Source organism: Python bivittatus, unplaced genomic scaffold (assembly GCF_059951505.1).
Source record: "Python bivittatus isolate LINGU-HERP-01145 unplaced genomic scaffold, Pbiv_v1 ctg000070_np1212, whole genome shotgun sequence".
Classification (NCBI taxonomy): Eukaryota; Metazoa; Chordata; class Lepidosauria; order Squamata; family Pythonidae; genus Python; species Python bivittatus.
Genome location: NW_028277034.1, coordinates 38,653,546 through 38,673,988, shown reverse-complemented (window position 1 = coordinate 38,673,988; position 20,443 = coordinate 38,653,546). Strand labels below are relative to the sequence as shown.

Below are 20,443 nucleotides of genomic sequence, written 5' to 3'. Positions count from 1 at the left end.
GTGTGTTTGGGATCATTGTCATGCTGAAAGACCCAGCCACGTTTCATCTTCAATGCCCTTGCTGATGGAAGGAGGTGTTCACTCAAAATCTCACGATACATGGCCCCATTCATTCTTTCCTTTACACAGATCAGTCGTCCTGGTCCCTTTGCAGAAAAACAGCCCCAAAGCATGATGTTTCCACCCCCATGCTTCACAGTAGGGATGGTGTTCTTTGGATGCAACTCAGCATTCTCTCTCCTCCAAACACGACGAGTTGAGTTTAGACTAAAACGTTCTACTTTGGTTTCATCTGACCATATGACATTCTCGCAATCCTCTTCTGGATCATCCAAATGCTCTGTAGCAAACTTCAGACAGGCCCGGACATGTCCTGGCTTAAGCAGGGGGACACATCTGGCACTGCAGGATTTGAGTCCCTGGCGGCATAGTGTGTTACTGATGGTCCCAGCTCTCTGCAGGTCATTCACTAGGTCCCCCCATGTGGTTCTGGGATGTTTGCTCACCATTCTTGTGATCATTTTGACCCCACAGGGTGAGATCTTGCATGGAGCCCCAGATCGAGGGAGATTATCAGTGGTCTTGTATGTCTTCCATTTTCTAATTATTGCTCCCACAGTTGATTTCTTCACACCAAGCTGCTTGCCTATTGCAGATTCAGCCTTCCCAGCCTGGTGCAGGTCTACAATTTTGTTTCTGGTGTTCTTTGACAGCTCTTTGGTCCTGGCCATAGTGGAGTTTGGAGTGTGACTGTTTGAGGTTGTGGACAGGTGTCTTTTATACTGATAACAAGGTCAAACAGGTGCCATTACTACAGGTAACGAGTGGAGGACAGAGGAGCCTCTTAAAGAAGTAGTTACAGGTCTGTGAGAGCCAGACATCTTGCTTGTTTGTAGGTGACCAAATACTTATTTTCCACCATGATTTGCAAATAAATTCTTTTAAAAATCAGACAATGTGATTTTCTGGATTTTTTTTCTCATTTTGCCTCTCATAGTTGAGGTATACCTATGATGGAAATTACAGGCCTCTCTCATCTTTTTAAGTGGGAGAACTTGCACAATTGGTGGCTGACTAAATACTTTTTTGCCCCATTGTATAAAGGCCAACACATGATTTGTCTTTAGTAAACCTGTGTTTTACACATAACTGATATCAGGATATCTTTAATACATAATGCCTTACATTGTACAGATAGGATATTTTTGGACATTTCTAGCAGATTTCTGAATTGCTGGTTTCTTTTCTTTTAAATGCAGGAAAAAGGGATCGAAGCAATGTTTTTTCCTCATCCTTGCCCTAAATGGACTCTAGACTGGGGCAGTTTACCTGCTGCAGTCAACCCAGGAAAAGGCAAGAATCTTACTATTTCTATAGAATCATGTTTTTTTTTTCATTTGTCGAATGATGATTTCACATTCATATAAACTAAATTGTTATTTTAAAATAATTTAGGGAAATATGTGATGTTACTGTTAGCAGTAAAATTATTAATCATAAATAATATATGGCCTGAAAACAAATAGGATAACTATTGTGTTCCACTAAGAATGTTCTTAGAGGAATTGTTTGAATGATCGATTATGTGCCATCAAGTCATTTTTGACTCCTAGCAACCACATAGATAATCAAAAATGATTTGATGGCACATAGTCAATCAGTTCCCCTAAGAACATTCTTTGCTTTCATGTTCCACCATGTATTTCATCTCTATATACAGGTTCGCTTACAGACATTAAAAAGTTGTTTATCATTGAAAAAATATTAGCAGAATGCAAAAAAAAAGTTACACAGCATTTGCTTTTGATATTTTTGTCTTCTGGTCTTAGTGAAGTTCATTAACTTTTCCAGAAATGGAGGGCGTATTAATTGAAAATATTCTTGGTTGATTTAAGAATGTAATGAAGTCACCATAAGTGGGATGCTGATTTGAGGACAGTTCAAAGGAACATCAAGCTTAAATCTTGAATTAGATCGCTTTTGTGAAAACTTAAGTCAAAGAAAACAATAAAAAACATTGCACCATTGGAAGCAGTAAATTTTCAAAGATGATTTATGGAATTTTTGAAATAAAGTCTCTCTTTACTAGAATTTTTGGGGAATATAATACATTGTTGCTCTTTTATTTTCTTTCCAGTTTGCAGCAATTTTAGACCACTAGAGGGCAGTAAAATCTGTAGAAATAGTGGTCTATTCCTTGTATTTATTCCTTGTATATTTATTCCTCAGATAAATACATCTGATAAGATTAACCCCACATTATATAATTATAAATGAAAAAGAACTGGTTCACTCAAACTCTCCTGAATTAGTTAAAATGGGGGGGGGGGATGCTACATGAAATGATTTGAAGTCAGGAGATAAACTTATTTTTTTAAAAATACTATGATTGTTGTATGATTTTTGTGATATATTAATAAAATAAATAAACTCAGTGATTTCCTATTGGGCAACGTTTTTGAGGCCTTGCTTTATTATGGCACATACATACCTAAGAATAGAATATGTTCTAGAAGGAGTTTCACTTTGATGCAGTATGCTAAGTTGAGTTGCCCTCTATAACTGTAGCACAGGAAATTCTATGTACAAAATATATAGATATCTTGTGGCACAGTGGATACTATATAAAAACACTGAGTTATGTCCTATGGTGTTCATCCAGTGATGGAATACTATCACTAGCAAAAGAGATTCCTCTTCTCCCTCCTTGCTCTAGGTACCCTCCAAGCCTATTTCAGTTGACTTGGGGACCATATAGAGCAAATTTTGAGTATGTAAGTAAAGGAGATGGAGAAAAGTCCCACCAGGTGAGCAGCAGTTCACATGTGTAAGCTTAGATGGATCAGGAATTCTCTATAAATTATGGTAAACACATTAGTAGTTCTGTTAACACTTCATAAATAGTGTGAATTTCTCTAAAGGGCTCTTCTTGTTTAAAGTTTATATCCTAGATAGGATCATAACTCAGCAATCAGGAAATATTGGCAAGTGTTCCTCCTCCTGGTGATTTTAATTAGATTAGAGGTCAGTAAGTATAAATAATACTTTTTTTTTTTTTTTGGTTGCCATGGCTTATCCTAAACACTTGATTGAACAGCTTTCCCAAACAAAATGGAAAGTCAAGATTTCAGCTAAGCTCTTTGTGATTTATACGAAAGTTTTTTGTTCTCTCAGGGAGGTAAAAATATGCTGATGGTTACCCTCACTTCATACCTCCTGATTGATTGTCAGAAGGACTTTGACGATGTTGGAGGCCTCTGATTTGTGTTCAGGATTGCTTTGACAGAACAAGACAAGAAGCCCTAATTATGATTTTTAGACTTTTGTTTAAAAATTATTAAAAAGAACTTTTAAGCCAATTAAGTTTTTCTGTCAGGAAACAGTATATTCATTATCTACTGTTTCCTGACAGAAAAACTTAATTGGCTTAAAAGTTCTTTTTAGTAATTCTTAAAAATAAATTATTATTATTATTAAAAGTAAATAATAATTAAATGTAAGAAGGTCTTCAGGAATTTAGAGATAAGCAGAGATAAAGGAAATCACATCTGCTGCAGTTGTTTATTGTTTCCATCTGCCTTTGCTGTAATTTTAGCTATCCAAATTAAGAACTGCAAATTGGAACCAGCTCACTATTTAACAACATCAAACTTTTATCTTCATTCTTCCTTCAGATGTAAAAGTGTGATAATATAAATTCAATTTCATAAAATTTATTAGCAGATTCTGGAGAAGCAGCATTGCTTTAACACAGTACATCTTAAGTGTTTCATTATCTGTAGTCATAACTTGTTCAAATTGGCTTTTAGACACATTAAGGTTTTTCATTAATTTAAAGTTGGGCTACTGTATACGTACAAAAATTTAATAAAGATGTTCAGCTTCAGAAAAGTTATTATTTACCTCAATTGACCGAAATAAAATTGATTGATTGATTGATTATTATTTATTTCCAGATATTATAAAATATAAATATTTAAAATAAATAAATATTTCTGAATGTTCAAAAATATTCAGGAGCAACATACTTTTGTAAAATAGCTGATCGTTTTAAAATACATGTCTTTAAAATTACTAAGTATATTCCCCCTTAATTTTGTTGTTGTTAAAACTAAAACATTTCAAAGCATAATGTATGCTGACAGTGTGCAAGTAAATGTTTTAGAAATACCTTTGAGTATGCTTCTGTGTAACAACGATTAGGAAGAGGAATTGTGGGCTTGTATATATCATACCAGTTGGGAACAAAACCTCTCCAAAGGTGTTCCAAATAATAATTTTTTAACATGCAATGTAGAAAATAATTCTGCCAATTATATATAATTCAGACAATCTGTTTGAAGTTAGTTTTTCTCCTGGCTACATTCACTTATTTGTTTTGGCCCTGCCCATTTTTTTAGAATGCAGTCCATTCAGAGACCAGATCTTAGTCCCAAAAAGGTAACACACCCTTTTTATATAATAATTAAAAATTACATAAAATATGCAATAGATAGTAGCATTCAGTATACTGAGATTTCAGTTTGCTTTTCTAAAGGAAAAATCATACTAAAATTGCTGTAAGTATCTGAATAATTTATTTATTATTTATTTTATTTATTTCAAATGTATATGTGCCACCCATCTCACTATACAAGTGACTCTAGGCATTTTACTAGTGAAATCTCTGAAACAGCAAGGGTTTTAGTAGTTAAGAAACAAGATTTCCTTGCCAAAAATAATATAATAAATTATATATTTAAATGATATGGGTCAGCCATTTTAATTTTACACATCTTGCAGAATTTAGTTTTTTTTACAGAATCGAATGTGGATTTTTTTTTTACAAAAGACCTCAGTTTTGATGGGAGGCAGAATGTATACAGTTCTGGTAGGATTCTTAGTAGTTAGCAAGGGGGCAGGGAAGTGTATCATGCTTATGGGCTATTAAGAATTCTGGCATTAAGTTGTGGTTGAAATGGAGGAAAACGTATCAGAAATCCTTTGAATTAGTAGAATAAAATAAATAGTACCTTAGTTGGAGTTACCCAGTAGCACAGCAGGTAGAAGACTGTATGATGCAAATTTAGGTGGAACTCCCAAGGAAGCTAGTTGTTGATCCAACAGGTTTCCCATCTGGTTTTAGCAAGAAGAAGCTGATAATTATCAGCACCCTTTGACTTCAAGTATGCAAAGAATTTCAAAGGGTGGTGATACGACATGGAGCCAAGCATTGTGTCTTCTCTAACTGTACCCTCTAACTTCTTCAACTGGGACCCCTTGGAAATGAAACGACCTTAAATGATGGATGTGCTGATGTAAAATCCTTGATTAATAGTCACAAGTTTAGAATCTAGTTAATCCTCTGAGAACTCTAGTGATTCTCCTGGGAGAAGTGACATGAAACTACCTAGTCAGAAAGTCCTTCTTCAGAATCATAATTGGAGCAGTTACTACTACAGATGTCTACAATTACATCAGTAGTCATCAGTAATGTATCACATATAGTAAATACAATGAATAAATAACACCACCAGAGGCAACTGTATCCAGATTCCTATAAACCATGTGTTTTGATATTCATCAGCATATTTTTCAGTAAAGAGAAATTACATTAATTATATGCATAAGATAGGGTATAATGATTAAGATTTTTTAAAAACAATTATACTAAAATAGTTAACAAGAGGAAAGTATAAATACACAGAACTGTATCCGTAAGATAATAGAAGTTCAAAATTAATAGTCATGTTGCTGTAGGACTAACTTGAAAAATAGGTCCTGGTCCAGCCATAGCCATAAACATTTACTGGGTAATTTTGGGCCAATCATACACTCTCAGGCCAGCCTACTTCACAGATTTGTTTTTATGAGAATGAAATGGTCATCCTATGTAATCTACCTTGAACTCTTGGAGAAAGGTAGAATATGAATCAAATAATTATGATTACATCTAGCTCCACAGTGTCCCTGTGGTCACGTGATCGTGATTTGGGCACTTGGTAACCAGCTCACAATTACAATGGTTGTAGCATCCTGAGGTCATGTGATCACTATTCGCAACCTTCCCTGCCGGCTTCCCACAAGCAAAGTCTATGGTGAAGCTGGCAGGAGATCGCAAGTTGCTCCTGCTCCTGCCGCTTTTTCTCCTGAGGAGCCCCTGGGCAGCATGGGGATCTCGTATTCCATAGTACCTGCCTGCGGCACCTGCCAGCCACACTCCATAGTGCGCAACCACTTACTGGCCGCCTTGTCTGGGACCCAGTTTCAGCACCTCTTCCCATGTCGTGGTCACATGAGGTCCTTGCTTAATGATCTGCGTGGTCCTCACTTAATGACAGCAATGAGGACTGCCAGGATTGCCATCGTGAAGTGTTGCGGTCACATGACATGTTTTACAACCACATCGCTTAGCAACAGAAATTCTGGTCCCAATTGCCATCATAAACCAAGGACTACCTGTACAAAAGAATTTACAGTTCTAGGGCTTCACTGGTACCCAGTCAGAGAAATAGTCTTGAGGTGGAGAAGAACGTGGATCAAAATCCAACTGTGAGATTTGAGATAATAACAAAATCTTTCCAAAGTGGTTTTTTTTATCAAAATTCCTGAGACTCTCAGTGGTTTACAAGAAAAATACACAAAACAAATTCAGCATAAAATTTCAGAAAGGCACAAATAACTACAATCTACAGTCTCATCTGGGCTAAAGTCAGCATTCATAACTCATTCAAACAAGCATTAAATGAAAATAGAATATATGGGAGTGTAGCAAGACTGGAAGCAGTTCCTAGGAAGAACATTGATTCTTATCTCAAATTTGACATAAAGTACCTGGATGATGCTCAAACTTTTGAAGGGGTATTCTATGGATGTATGTATCAAAAATTGGCTATGCATGTATTATTATATCCCCTGGAAACAAAACGCCACATTCTACAACCACAGTAAGTTCATACCTATAATCAAGCATGAAGGTGGTAGTATTGGTTTGGGGATGTTTTGCTGTCTCAGGACTTGGGCAATGTGCCATGAATGCAACATGAATTCCTCTGCTGTGTTGTGAGAGAATTATTTATTTATTTTTATTTTATTTATATGTCACATTTATATAACCGCCCATCACAAAGCAACCCTGGGCAGCGTGCATCAATTATAGGAAGCATTTGGTTGCAGTTATTGCACTAAAAGTGGTAGAACCAGTTACTGAATCTAAATAAGCAATTCCTTTTTTTCATATTATCACATTGCATTTTTATGTATTATTTATTACTAAGTCTTAGATACTACTTTCATCATGTGATTCCTAAGGAACTTACATAATCCAATACAGTACAATATAAACATAACCAATAACAGACTCTGTAATCAATCAGAACATCAGTAATTATCTAAGCATCAATAAATATCCAAATAACCTAACACTCATAACAGCACAAGTTTCTGTGTTGCTATAAAAACATTACAGCAGATGTAAATGTAAAAACATTCTCATAATTAAAATACTCCACACTTCAGTGCCCAAAGACCTGCCTTAACACTATTTCAGAATATCAGGGATGAGGTCATCATCTCAGGTGGCAAACCATTCTAATTTGGGGGGGGGGGTTCATAAGAAATGTTCAGTTTCAGACCCCCTCCTTTCATATCTCTCAGTGATCAGGGCTTGTGGCATATCCTCTTTGTTACATAAGATCAGTTTGACAGGTTGTACCTGGAGCAGATGATCTCAATGCTACCTAGGTGCCAGGTCATATATGGCTTTATAATTGATAAGTGGAACCTTGAATTGTACCTGCAATTTACAATTTAGGGTTTACATAATTATACTCAGTCTTTCCTCAATGATTTTTGGGGGTATCTGAATCGTCTTTGTGGTAGTTCCTTGAAGACTGGCCTTCAGTAATCCAACTGTGAGATGACAAAGGCATGCATGACCATTGTTAGTGCTTCCTGTTCCAGGAAAGGCTGAAACTGGTGCATTAGCCAGAGCTGGGCAAAGGCTCCCATGGCCACAGCTTGCATCCAATCTTCTAGCAGTAGCTATTAGTCCAAGAGAATCCACAGATTGTGCATGTTGAAATACTTTGTTTATGATTGGCAAATTGGCATTACTTGTTCATACAGATTCCTTTATATATTAATGGAACTTACAAGAACTCCAAATACTCTGGATGCGTTTCAAAATGTATTATTTTAAAGAAATTTGATTTTGAAACTTTGCCTATGCAAAGCATAGTGTGATAGCATGAACGAAGTATACTTCCTTGAAGCATTAAAGTAGCCATTTTCTTGGAAGGCCATTGGCACATATATGGTGGTCCTGGTGGAAATGCTATCTGCATGCACAGAACAATAGCATTGCTTCCTGAGTGAACTCTGAATCTTTTTGGACCTGCATTCTCGGTGGTTAATCATCCAGTTTGGGATCAATGCACTCAGATAGCCTGATGGTATTTTCCCTGGGGATCTTGGGTCTCTGAATTATCCACTGAAAAGGATTTCTATAGAGGCTCATGATACTTATGGATTTCTTCCCTCATAGTAATTAGTGGCAAATGGTGGGGTGAAGTTGGAAGAGAGACCAAGTTGGAGTCTGCATGTTGTATCAGTAAAATAAATAAATTCACATTCTTCAGCTTCAGTCTCTCACTGCAATGTAAGATAGCTTTTCTATGCCATAGGTTTGTCCATAATAGCAAAGAATGAATATACTGTACCTGAGTTGCGTATGAACCTTTTTAGTAATCCATAGAACCCCTCTAATTTCTAAAAACAAATTGGCAGCATGGTTTTGCACCATTTTAAGGCATGCAAAAAATTCTTGTAAAATACTCAAACTTAATGCAGATATAAAAACAGGAGGAGGGAGGCTCCCACTAACAACCCAGGAGAAAATCCTCAAAAAACTGTCTAATACATGTCATAGTCTCTTGGTATTGCAGTCCAACCTATCCTGTCTCTCCCTGTATAGGAAGGATGAGAAACTAAAAATGCCTTATTTCATTCTGTACAGGTTTTTCATATCTTTGGTTTACAAGAGAGCAGAACCAAGGAACAGCATTTGTAGATGAGTTACGCATTTAGAATATTTCCAGGGCATTCCCATGGCTCCATGTTACCAGCTCTGAATGAGAATCTCTGGAAAGGCCTTCAGACATCCTACTCAGACAATGTTGGATTTGTCATCTTTCACTCAATATTCTAATTCTACACTACTATAAGAATTTGTCAAACTCATGTTACCATTCTTATATTTTCATCACCATTATGGATGAAATCTCTTAAAGTGCAAAGAGTTTTTGTTTGCTTGCTTGCTTCTTTTGATACCATTTCAACCAGTTTGATAGACTCAGATAAAATGTTCCTGGAGAGATTAGTTCTGTCCTTATTTTAACTGGCAACATGTAAAATGCAAAGTCACTTCCAAGCCTGTCTTGCACAATTTTGTGGTAGCAAGATTTCAGTTTATTTCTGCCTAAATCGGGTGGTGAGCAGGGAGGAACAGCAAGAAAGGAAATTCTGCGGTGCATGTAAATGTCTGTTCATGTAAGGTTGGATGTAGCCCAATTGGTTTAGCATATTTTTATTGCCATTTTTAGTGGTGGTATGTTTTATTATTAACTTCTAACTGTAAATCAAAACTCTAGTAGGAAAGTAAAAAAAAAAAAAAAAAAGCAAGAATATTCCTAGCTTTCCTAAACGCCCACCCTGTCCCAAAGTGCATTATCTTCTATAAAATAAATCAAGTTTGTTTCCAGTTGTCTCCAACAATCAGGGGTGGGGGGTAATATTCAGAAGCTTAGTGGACACACACACACAACTGAAAATGACTTAGTTATCTTTTGTCATACATATGATTATTTATAAAATTTGGCAACATTTTAATGATCATAAGAAATTGTTCATACATATACCGAGAAAACTGGTAATTAAACTCTGGTGGAAAAATTGTTTAAATGGTATTTTCTTGTATACAGAGGAATGATACTGGAAAGTCTGGATTATAGTAATATAGTAAAAAATAATTGTTTCAGGTGAGAGGTACATTACATTAGTAGCAAAAAATATTTGTTCCAACATTTTGTTTTTGAACATTAGAAACAATTCATTAATGCATGTATTTCCTTGGAAAAATTCATTAGTTGCAAACTTGATTTGATACAAACCAATTTCATGCCAATATTTATGACAAGAAGGACTATGTGCATAAGACACCTTTTCATACACATATAATATTGCTTTTTTAGGCTCTGCTTCCACTGCAATCTGTTTGATATATAAACAAATGAATATAGGTAATAAAGCAAATATATTTGATTTTTAAAACCATAGTGTTCTTTAGACACTAATGATTCTTTTTTTCTTCACATAAATAATTATTAATTAATAATTATTCATGAGTGCTGTATTTTGAACATCAAATATTAGCATCTCTGAATAGCATAGCTATTGATGGGAATTCTAGGAGTTGAAATCCACACAGGCCATGAAGTTAGAGAAGGCTGATTAGCCCTACTTATTAAAGTCAGTTGACCTAAGTTGTTTTCAAGTATAACTGAGACAAGATTTAAATACGCAGATTTAAACTGAAATAATGATAGCTCGAATCTTTCTGTTACATAACTGGGAAGTTGCTTGATGTGCCTGACTGTAATAAGATTATTGTTCTGCAGTCAGATCAAACATTTAGCACTCTGTCTTATATAGTGACTAGTCACAGTCTTATGGATCTCATAATATCACTATATTTTCCAGTAGTGAATTTTTCAAATTATATTATTTATTTATTATTCCAATTTATATGGCTTCCCATTGCAAATTCATGACTCTGCATGGCTAACAGCAGTTAAAAACTATACAAAAACATAAAACAATAAAAAACAGCATACAGTACATACAATCAGCAGTCAAGATAAAAGAGCCAACAACAAATCAACACAATCACTGCAACAAATCAACATATAATACACACTTTATGAGTAAAATATATATGAGTAGTTTCATACCATAATAATAAGGATACACACAAAATGATGTATTCTGAGTGGACAATTAATCTACCTCATTCAGGGATTATTATTTTCTGTTTCCATTTGAAATATTTCAAATTTAATACTAGTCTTCTGCTCAACCTCTAATCCAGAACTATTTCATATGACAAAGTGAATACAAATGACAATTGATCAGAGATAACTAGCCATGCTATGCATGAAAGCATCTGAAAGAACATTCTCTTATCATGTTATCTATCCAAATGTTCCTATTGGTGCCAGTTCTTCTGTGAGGCCAACATTGCTAATGCATCTGATGATAGGTTATGACTGCTCAAAAAATGTACAGTGGGAGTAAATTCCCGCCTTCAGGTGTCATTTCGTGTAACTTTATTCAAGAGAAAGATACTTGTAAGATTCTTATATTCACTGCTGGCTTGTAGGGTGAAGACATGTTATGGTAACTCATGGTGGCCCACCAACCATGCTTTTCCCTATTTTGTATGTTAGAGATAGTTAGAATATAATTATTCATCAATCACTCTCACTCCCACATTAATGGCCCATAGGGAATCAAGATGTTATCAAGCACTCTTCCCTATATTTCACAGCTTGGAGGACCCATTCCCTTGTATTTTTGTAAATGACATCTTGGAAATTGTGACTGAAACTAAAGCAAAAGTCAATCCACTGATAATGCCAACTGGAAACTTTTCACAGACTTTGTGAGTGGAAGTCTTTTGCTTCACACAATTAAAATTTTTATCCATTTCAATTTATCTTTTAGCAATTACAATATTTCATGCTCCAGTGGAGCATTACTCTGTGCTTTCTCATCCCTTTTCCGCAGCACTTTTTAAAAGGGTTTGCAAAATATCTACCTTGTACCCCTGTTCCTCCAGCTTAGAGCTTATCAGACTTTTATCTGTTTTCACAAAGATTTGCTTTTTATTAGTAATTGCCTTTGCTCATAATGCTTTAGAGTTTGAGGATTAAAAGTAGATCCTACGTACTTTTATAGGGGAAAACTGGTCTTGAGACTAGGCATTAACTTTCTGCATAAAGTTGTTTCCAACTTAGGGCATTTCTTTTGGATCTGACCTTTGACTTCATTTGTAGAGTCATAATTTTATTGTATGTAGAGGCATACAAGTTTAAAAATAAATAAATAAATAAATAAATAAATAAATAAATAAATAAATTTGGATGCCTGCCACATTCATGTTTTATGTGAATAGTTTGTTGACTCATTATAAATCTTTGCATCTTTTCGTTTGTCATGGCATGCTTAGAAAAGGTCTGTCAATTTTATCACAGTTTATAATATATTGGGTGAATTAAATATTTGCAGTGTCTTCTATTACCCAACCTTCTGCTGCTGACACAATTGTGGGTTTCTTCTACTAGATATGTCATTATATCAATTGCAGCTTTTTGAGGTATTTTGTTATGTAACATCTTGAAAGCTGCTTTTTGGGTTCAGCCATCATCCTTTGTTAAACATTATCAACTGGGCACAGGAGCTTGATGGATGCTGGATTTAGGCTGATTGCTGTTTTGTTATTATTAAGTTCTCATTAAGATAAGGTGACAGCAGTTCCTCAGAACACATGGACTGGAGAAGGCATGTATCTGGGTCTGCCCAAATGCAGTTCAGCTTTATAACCTTTCAAATACAGCTATGCAGGTGCAGGATTATTCTTAACATGTGAATACCCAGTTGAACATTTGATGAATTCCAGTTACAATTAAGCAATATGTTCATATCTGCTACTCTTAGGCATAACAACATTTCTTGGGATATTGTGTGCATAGAATTCATACAACTTCCTGATGTTTTTTAATCTATTTATAAGCACAGCAGCAAATCAAACAGTAATATGTCATAATTTGTGGGCCTGATTCTGTCTTTCATATTAGCTATTCAAATATAAGCAGGATTAAATGCTATGATGCTTTAAAATAGCATAATATAAAAACTTAACTAGACTGTTTTTCCTTATTTTCCAAAACTGCCTTTTGGAAAAAAATAGCTTCAAGGAATGGATTTTTTATTTAGAAAGCGCATTAGGGAAAGCATTAAAGTGTCTCTGCTGTGTTGTGCTTCTGATATGAAATAGGTCTACAGACCAAACCAGTGGGATTATCAGCATCTTGTCGAGTTTAGACTATAAAAACATTAACAAATACCAAACTTTGTTCTTTATTTTAGTACGTAAGTTGAATGTTAAAATATACCAGATAGCCTAAAGTTCCAAAATAGTTACTTCCTTTTGTAGTTCATCTTGTCCTAATATCTAAAAGAACAGAATGTACTGTTAGTTTTAGATACTGACAGTTACATTTAGCAATCCGATCTAGATTAGTTCTCTGCAAAGTAGCTAGAAACAGATTAAGCCTATTTCAAAAGCCTCCATGTCTCAGACATAACACAAGAAGTAGATATAGCATACATATAATTAAAATAACATTTTGTGTAATTTTTTTTATTGGTGCTTCCAGAGAATGGATATCTGCTTATGCATATTTGTAAGATACCTGATCAGGTATTACAGTTATAATTTATTGTTTCCATTGATATGAGTAAAACAGAAGCCTTTCAATATATATTTTATAGGCCAGATTAGAAACAAAAACATTATTCTATTATATCCTAAGTAGATAAGTAAATTAAAACCCTCCCCGCAAGCCAAACTTGTAGTAACCATTTGCAAAATATGATACAGTTGTCATTGACAGAATTAATCCTAGAGATGATTATTTGTTATAATCTGAACTGTATGTCATTCACAAGCATTTGTACTGCTGAAGTCTACCTCAGCTGTTGTTTCTAAAGTATATGGAGTGCATACAGTTGAAATCTACAAATTTGGGTGCTTTTTGGAGAGCAGCTATTACCAGTAATTGTCACTAACTCTGTTCATGCCATAAATACTTTTGCATGCAAATAACATTCAGGAATGAACAATTTCTTGGCTCAGATTTCGTAATACACTTCAGAGACACCATCCTGGGCTTGGGAAGAGATGTGTGTGTGCAACTTGCCTTGGATATTGTGCCTCAGTCTAGAGGCATACCACTTTGTTACGTTTTCTGTAAATCTGTCTAGATGTTAAAACATTTATAAAACTGTTTCCGATAAAATATAGTTTCCATTTTGAAACATAAGTATATATATTCCTGGAATGCATGCATGAATGAATGAATGAATGAGTTCTATTTCCAATCTTATGAATAGTGAAAAGCAGAACTTTTTAACTATTACAATAGCCCTTCCACATTTCAATTATTTCATAAATCTAGATCATAATATTGTAACTCAGCATAACCCTGTGTGCCTATGAAGTAGATACTTTCTATGAAAGTATATTCTATATTTACACACACACACACACCCCTTCAAAATGCCATTAAAAGTCTCTGCTTTGGGCTAAATTATTTCTCTGGAACTGAATGTCTTCTTGAAAAGATGCATCAATCAACTATTTTGATTCATGCTAATCTTGGTTTTATGCATATCTGCTAGAATCAGCTGTTTATATCTGGCCAAAGTTCTTCCTGAAATGTAATCTTTCCTTGTGACAGTTGGATTGGGGATGTTAGAAGTTGTTGGCGTTCTGGGATATTTTATTAGGTCTATTATTAATTATGGTGACAATATGATTTTATTTTTGGCTGTTGACAGTAAGAAACATTACTTGATTTTCGGTGACTAGTAGGAACTGTAGAGGTTGTGTTCTATCATTTTGGCTTATACTTTTAAGGGCATGGTGAGTTAAAATGCTGCTCAGTGTAAAATGATCCCAAAAAGATGAATGGGCTCTTTCCCCCAGACTTTGAAAATGCTTTTTAACTGCCTAACAAAAGATGATTAGCCATAGTAGCTAGTAATTCCCGCAGTTCTCAAATGATCCATTAGTGCTACTCTCTTGTCTCTTTAATTCCAGTTCTACAGCGAAGAATGAGCAACTGGAACACTGGACAGCTGGGGAAGGGGTGTCATTTGTGAAACTCTTTACAAAGGTTTCACTGTTTTCTATTATTTATAACTAATAATCTATAACTATCTACAGATAATCTATAATCTATAACTATATAAGTTAAGGTTGTTGCCTAAAACATTTATTCATTTACTATATAGTAGGTATAGCAAACCAGAAAAGGGGAATATTTTATTGTTTGGTCTCTTGGTCATCATATGTAACTTTTTATTACAAGTTATAAACTTGGAGCTGAGAATTGGGTTGATATCCAAACTCATTTGTAATGAAAAATCTTAATTTTCCATCCACATCTTGATCTTTTTTTCCAAAGCCAATAAAAGGTTTTACAACTGGTTTGGCATTTTATCTTCATTTTATCTTCACAATGAATCCTGAAAAGATTGCTGAATGCAAGGCTTCTAACTAATTAAAAAAAAATTAACAGTTTGCTATGTTGGGAGTACCTATAAATCACAGTATTCTAAACTTAGAATCTCAAGAACTTGCTCTGATTCTGTCTTTATTTTTATGGAATTAACTGAGCTTGATATTTGTAGGTGAATTATTATTATATTTCAGAATTTGATTTTTGGGACTACATTATGCTTAAGTAGACTATTTTATGCCAAGAGAACAATTTTTTGGGAATTATGAAGCAACTAGCTTTATTAATCCATATTAATTCTATGTAAGAACAGTTCAGAATCTTATTATCTCTAGGCCAGTTTTAGCTGAAGAACAAATAGTTTATTTGTACTTTATATTAGAAAATAGCATGAGAACTTGGGTTTATGAAGTTATAAATAAAGTGTATATCAAAAATGCAGTCATTTTAAATTTTAAAAAGATTTAGTCATTCTATTCTTGTTGCCCATGAGTTAATTTGACACTGATGATTATACTAAAATGTGGTGATTCCTACCAGCTCATTATAAGACAAACCAACTTTGTAGGGTCTGTCATATAGTGATTTTGAACTAGCACATCACTCAGATTCTCTTTCCATTGAACTCTGATGCCAGAGCAAACTCTGTGAATGCAGTGTCAGCTTTCCTTTTACTTAATTTGTCCCAACCAAAAAAAGAGGATTATTGTATATATCTTTTCATCTCCCTGCTCCCTGATGTGTAGGAAAAGGTAATTTTCTCATGCTTGAAATGATAAGAACATTTAACTGAACTTACCTTAATAGAAAACAATTTGGCTAGTAGAGCTAAAGGAAACAATATGAGTTAAGAACAACAACTTAAACACATTGTAATACCATTCTGTCCTGAATTACATTTTAAATCAGCTTTTCAAACATGATCTGCACCAATTGCCTTTCCTGGTCCCTCTTCCATACCATACCATGTAGAGAGCAGGCTAAGGAATATTCCCCAAATTGTTATACTACAGTCACAAGCATGTAGTTAACTCAGAGGCAATTGCTCTTGTTCTTGCATGTCAAGTTAAAGCAGAAGTAATTACAGGAGAAGAAAAATGTTTATCTTAGTGCACAAATTATTCTTTTAATATGCAAGTCTGGTTTTTATTCCTATGTTATAAATTACAGTTCCTGTTTATGGTCATTGTCTAAATTGCTCTCAGTTTGCGGTGGAAAATTCTGCATTTCACACAGATCTAAACATTAAATATGGGCTGTGTTTTGCAATAAGTTATAGCCATTTGCAGAACACCACCAAACATGGTATAAAGGCTAGCTTTTTCATAAAGCTAGATGGGGAGAAGAAAAAACCTATTGAGGTTGCTGTGGGAGTAGGTTTCTTTTTCCTATTGCTGTTGCCATTGTTTTAACTGAGTGGTATTTTATCAGATTTGTATTTTATAGGGATTTAAAATCTGTTTTTATACTATGCATATTGACTCTGCTGCCTCAAGATAATGCATTTTTAAAATAAATAGTTTTGCATTGTATTCCCTAAGTTTACTGCTACTATGACAACAACAAGCATCTGAAATAGATAGCTTGGAAGCACCCAAAAAAATCCTTTCTGTCTTTTCTGAGGATCTTTTTGTAAGCCATTCTTGCTCAGTAGTGCTGTAAGGATGAAGTTTGAAACATAAGCTTCAATGGAGTGATCATAGTTGAGTGTAGACCATGTGCTTCATGCAAACCTCTATAGGTTTAATATTTGCATCTTCAATTAAAAAGATCTTATGCAGAGTAGGACCTCTGCTGGAGATAAATAATTTACAGTTTTCTCATTAACTGTGGATTTCTTGAATAAAAGAAATCAAAGTGAACTGGACCTAATTTTAATTAACAGACATTTATTGTTAAAAGTGAGGTAGAAAATATTGCAATCTGTTATGTAGCATATTTTTTGATTTCTGAATCTTGTGATTCTACTAATGAACCAATAGTAGGACAGACTGACATTTAATGCTTGAAAAAGTTGAAATCACCTAAACTTATTTGTGTGTAGATTACTGCAGTGTCAGATTATATTGTCAGTTGGAACCAGGGTTGTAGAGATAAGGAGGTTCTGTCAACTTTAGTTGATCTCAAAATGCTAATCAGGATCACTTAGTACTTGTGTGGGGATTCCACAGGAAATAATAGCAAATAAACAGAGAGCAAACCCCACTCGCTTTAGCACTGAAGATGTTACCTAGATGGGTAACGAAATGTCTGCAAAGAAACAACCAAGCTCAGAGAACCCCACGGACTCCACAGGAAATAATAGGGTTGTAGATTAGACTGGGAGTCAATAAACGTCTTGGAACAATGCAGTGGCAAACTATTGGATGTGTCAGTGCAATCAACACAATTTGAGCTTACTTGGAAAGCTAACTTACATTTTTTAAGCCTTTTTTAAGCCATTTTCAGCCATTTTCAGCAAGTGCTATATTCTTTATTCTTTTTCTCCTTTTTTCCCCGTTTGAAATCAGAGTTACTCCTGCTAAACTTTTAAAATAAATCAAATGCAGATCAGAATAATGAATTAAATAATTGATTTTAAAGATTTAAAGTAAAACTTTTTTTCTCAGTAAGTCCATTTATATTTCTTTTTGTCATTCTTAGGAAAGATGTCTGCTGATCGTGCTTTGAGGAAACAGCAGCAGTTGAACAATCTAATAGCTTTAGTGACGAAACTGGCTAAGCCTGGAGATGTAATTGTGGATTTTTGCAGTGGTGGGGTAATGTAGTAAAGTGCAATCTCAGTTACTTTTCACATATACAAGTTGAGTAGTACACCATCAGCTTTCAGGACAGAGGCAAACAAATTGGAGGTTGATTGGCTTTCAGTGTCTCTATCAATATTTTGTTGCAATACATTGCACATAAGTATATGCAAAATGTTCCATACCTGAACTACAGGTTTCAGTATTCCATGCCCGAGATGAAGCATCCATCTCTTGGATGTTTGATCCATACATGGCTGTTTTGTTCTGAGATATAGGTTGTTCTGAGCATGGTTCTGAGCAGAAGTGGTTTGGGAATATACAGTAAGGGACCATCACCCTAAGGAACAGATGCACAGGCCAGGATATTGGCAGTGCCAATTTCTGGGGGAAGGAAGAGACTTTGAGAAGGTTGGAGGCCAGTGGAATATGATGTGCAGAGGGGGAGAAGTGCCAGGCAAAATCATTCTGGGATCCCTCCAGATTTTGTTTCTTTAAAACCCAGAATAACCAAACATTCCAGTCTTTCTTTTTCTGATGAACCATGGGTAATCCAAAATTCTTCTGCAGAACTTCTGGAATGTGTTAATTTCTTCTGAGATCAAAGTAAAGCATATTTTCCATTTCAAGCACGCCCCCCATTATAAAACAATGGCTGTGTAGAATTAAGATTTATTTCTGCATTTCTTGTCTTGAACAGGGTCATGTTGGAATTGTTCTTGCTTATATACTACCAATGTGCCAGGTAAAGTATCAATAAAATAAACGTTGGTAACCCAAAATTTGAAGTATGCAATTAGGTAAAGGTGGTTTTAGATGCTGTAGTATGTTTTTCAAGCACCTATTCACCTTTTTCTGGATAATTTTCCTAACTTATCATAATGTACTGTCTTTCAATGATAACATTCTCCAAGTTTGTAGAAAATTATTTCTAGGAAAAACTCATCTTCCTATGAAAGACATTCAGTCATAAGGGCAGTGTCCTAATTATGTTTTCAGCTGCCTACATTTTTTTAATCACACAAAATAATAGTATTTGGGAAAACATATATTTTATTCCCCCACTTCACTGTTCCCATTTAAAGTAACTCCTATAGATAGTGAACGAAAAAGACAAAATTAGTATACTCAGGCCCAAAGCAAAGTTAACATTTAGGTTAGACTAAATATAACAGATTTTATCCACAAAGGTTCAGTTGATTGTGGCAAGGTATCATTGTAATAATTAATTAGAAATATTAGAACAAGCCTCAGAAGATTCTTTTATAGAACTTTGGGGATCCAAGTCAGTCCCCTCACAACCTGAAACAGCTCAACAGTCTATGAACTTGCAGATACAATATGCCCAGCAAAATACTGCTTCCTTGTGTTGTCCCTGAAATGAGCTTGACCGCCTGGCATGCAAATAGCCAATCAGCACACACCAGGAGTAGAAAAATTGGAAAAGTTTATTCTGCGCAGAAGAAAGGTGCAGGTGGGATATCTCCGAAAAGCATGCACAAACAGTTAATGGGATAGGGGTGTTTATATACAATTTTACATACAGTTTCTACATACAACTTCAACAATAGTCACAAGACTGAAGAAGTTACAAGTCATTCATACATCAATAAGCTTCAAGATATGCCTCCCTCTATAATGTTCCTTTGCTATCTTACAGAGACTACAAGTTACTGTTTCAACAAGGACATTCCCTCCTTGCACACACACATGTTGTTTTGCTTCTGGCAATAGGGGAAAATCCTTGGCAAGGCAAAATAGTGCACTGAAGGTGTTACCTAGCTGGGTAATGAAATGTTTGCAAGAGAACAGCCAAGTGCAGAGAACTCCAAGGACTCCACAGTTCAACCCTGAGCTACACATTTTCTCTTCTATTTATCAAAAAGTGTGTGACCACTCAACCCACTGCAGCACAACCAACACAAGCTATGAAAAGGATAACACTACCATACATCAGAAACATCTCAGAAACAATCAACAGACTATTACAACCACATGGCATCACCGTAGCACACAAGCCAACTAAAGCCCTCGAAAACATCTTAAGTAAGCCAAAAGATCCAGTAGCCCAAGAAGAAAAAACAAGAGTTATCTACAACATACAGTATAAGGATTGTAAAGCCATTATGTAGGACAGACAGGCAAAAGACTAGCAGAGTGCATCCATGAACATCAGTTAGCAGTCAGAAGACACAAAAACTCCTTAATCTCACAACATATGGACAGACTCAACCACAATTTCAGTTGGCAAACTCTGAGCATCCTAAATCAAGCCAAATACAAAAACACTAGGGAATTCCTGGAAGCTTGGCTTTCAGACAAATCAGCCATTAATAGACACATAGAAATAAACCATTT

At 35.0% G+C, this 20,443-nt stretch overlaps 1 protein-coding gene across 8 annotated transcripts in view; it reads left to right on the top strand.

Annotated features, from left to right (window-relative positions):
* The window catches only part of GSTCD (glutathione S-transferase C-terminal domain containing), a 45,999-nt gene that overhangs the window by 9,473 nt on the left and 16,083 nt on the right, over positions 1-20,443 (top strand). For 7 of the 8 annotated variants that reach the window (XM_007433109.4, XM_088133004.1, XM_088133007.1 and 4 more), the window contains 3 exons: positions 1,260-1,353; positions 17,985-18,100; positions 18,786-18,830. In XM_007433109.4, the coding sequence (XP_007433171.1) occupies positions 1,260-1,353; positions 17,985-18,100; positions 18,786-18,830 (255 nt within the window). The remainder of the gene's footprint in view (positions 1-1,259; positions 1,354-17,984; positions 18,101-18,785; positions 18,831-20,443) is intronic. The other variant, XM_088133008.1, reaches the window with a different exon arrangement.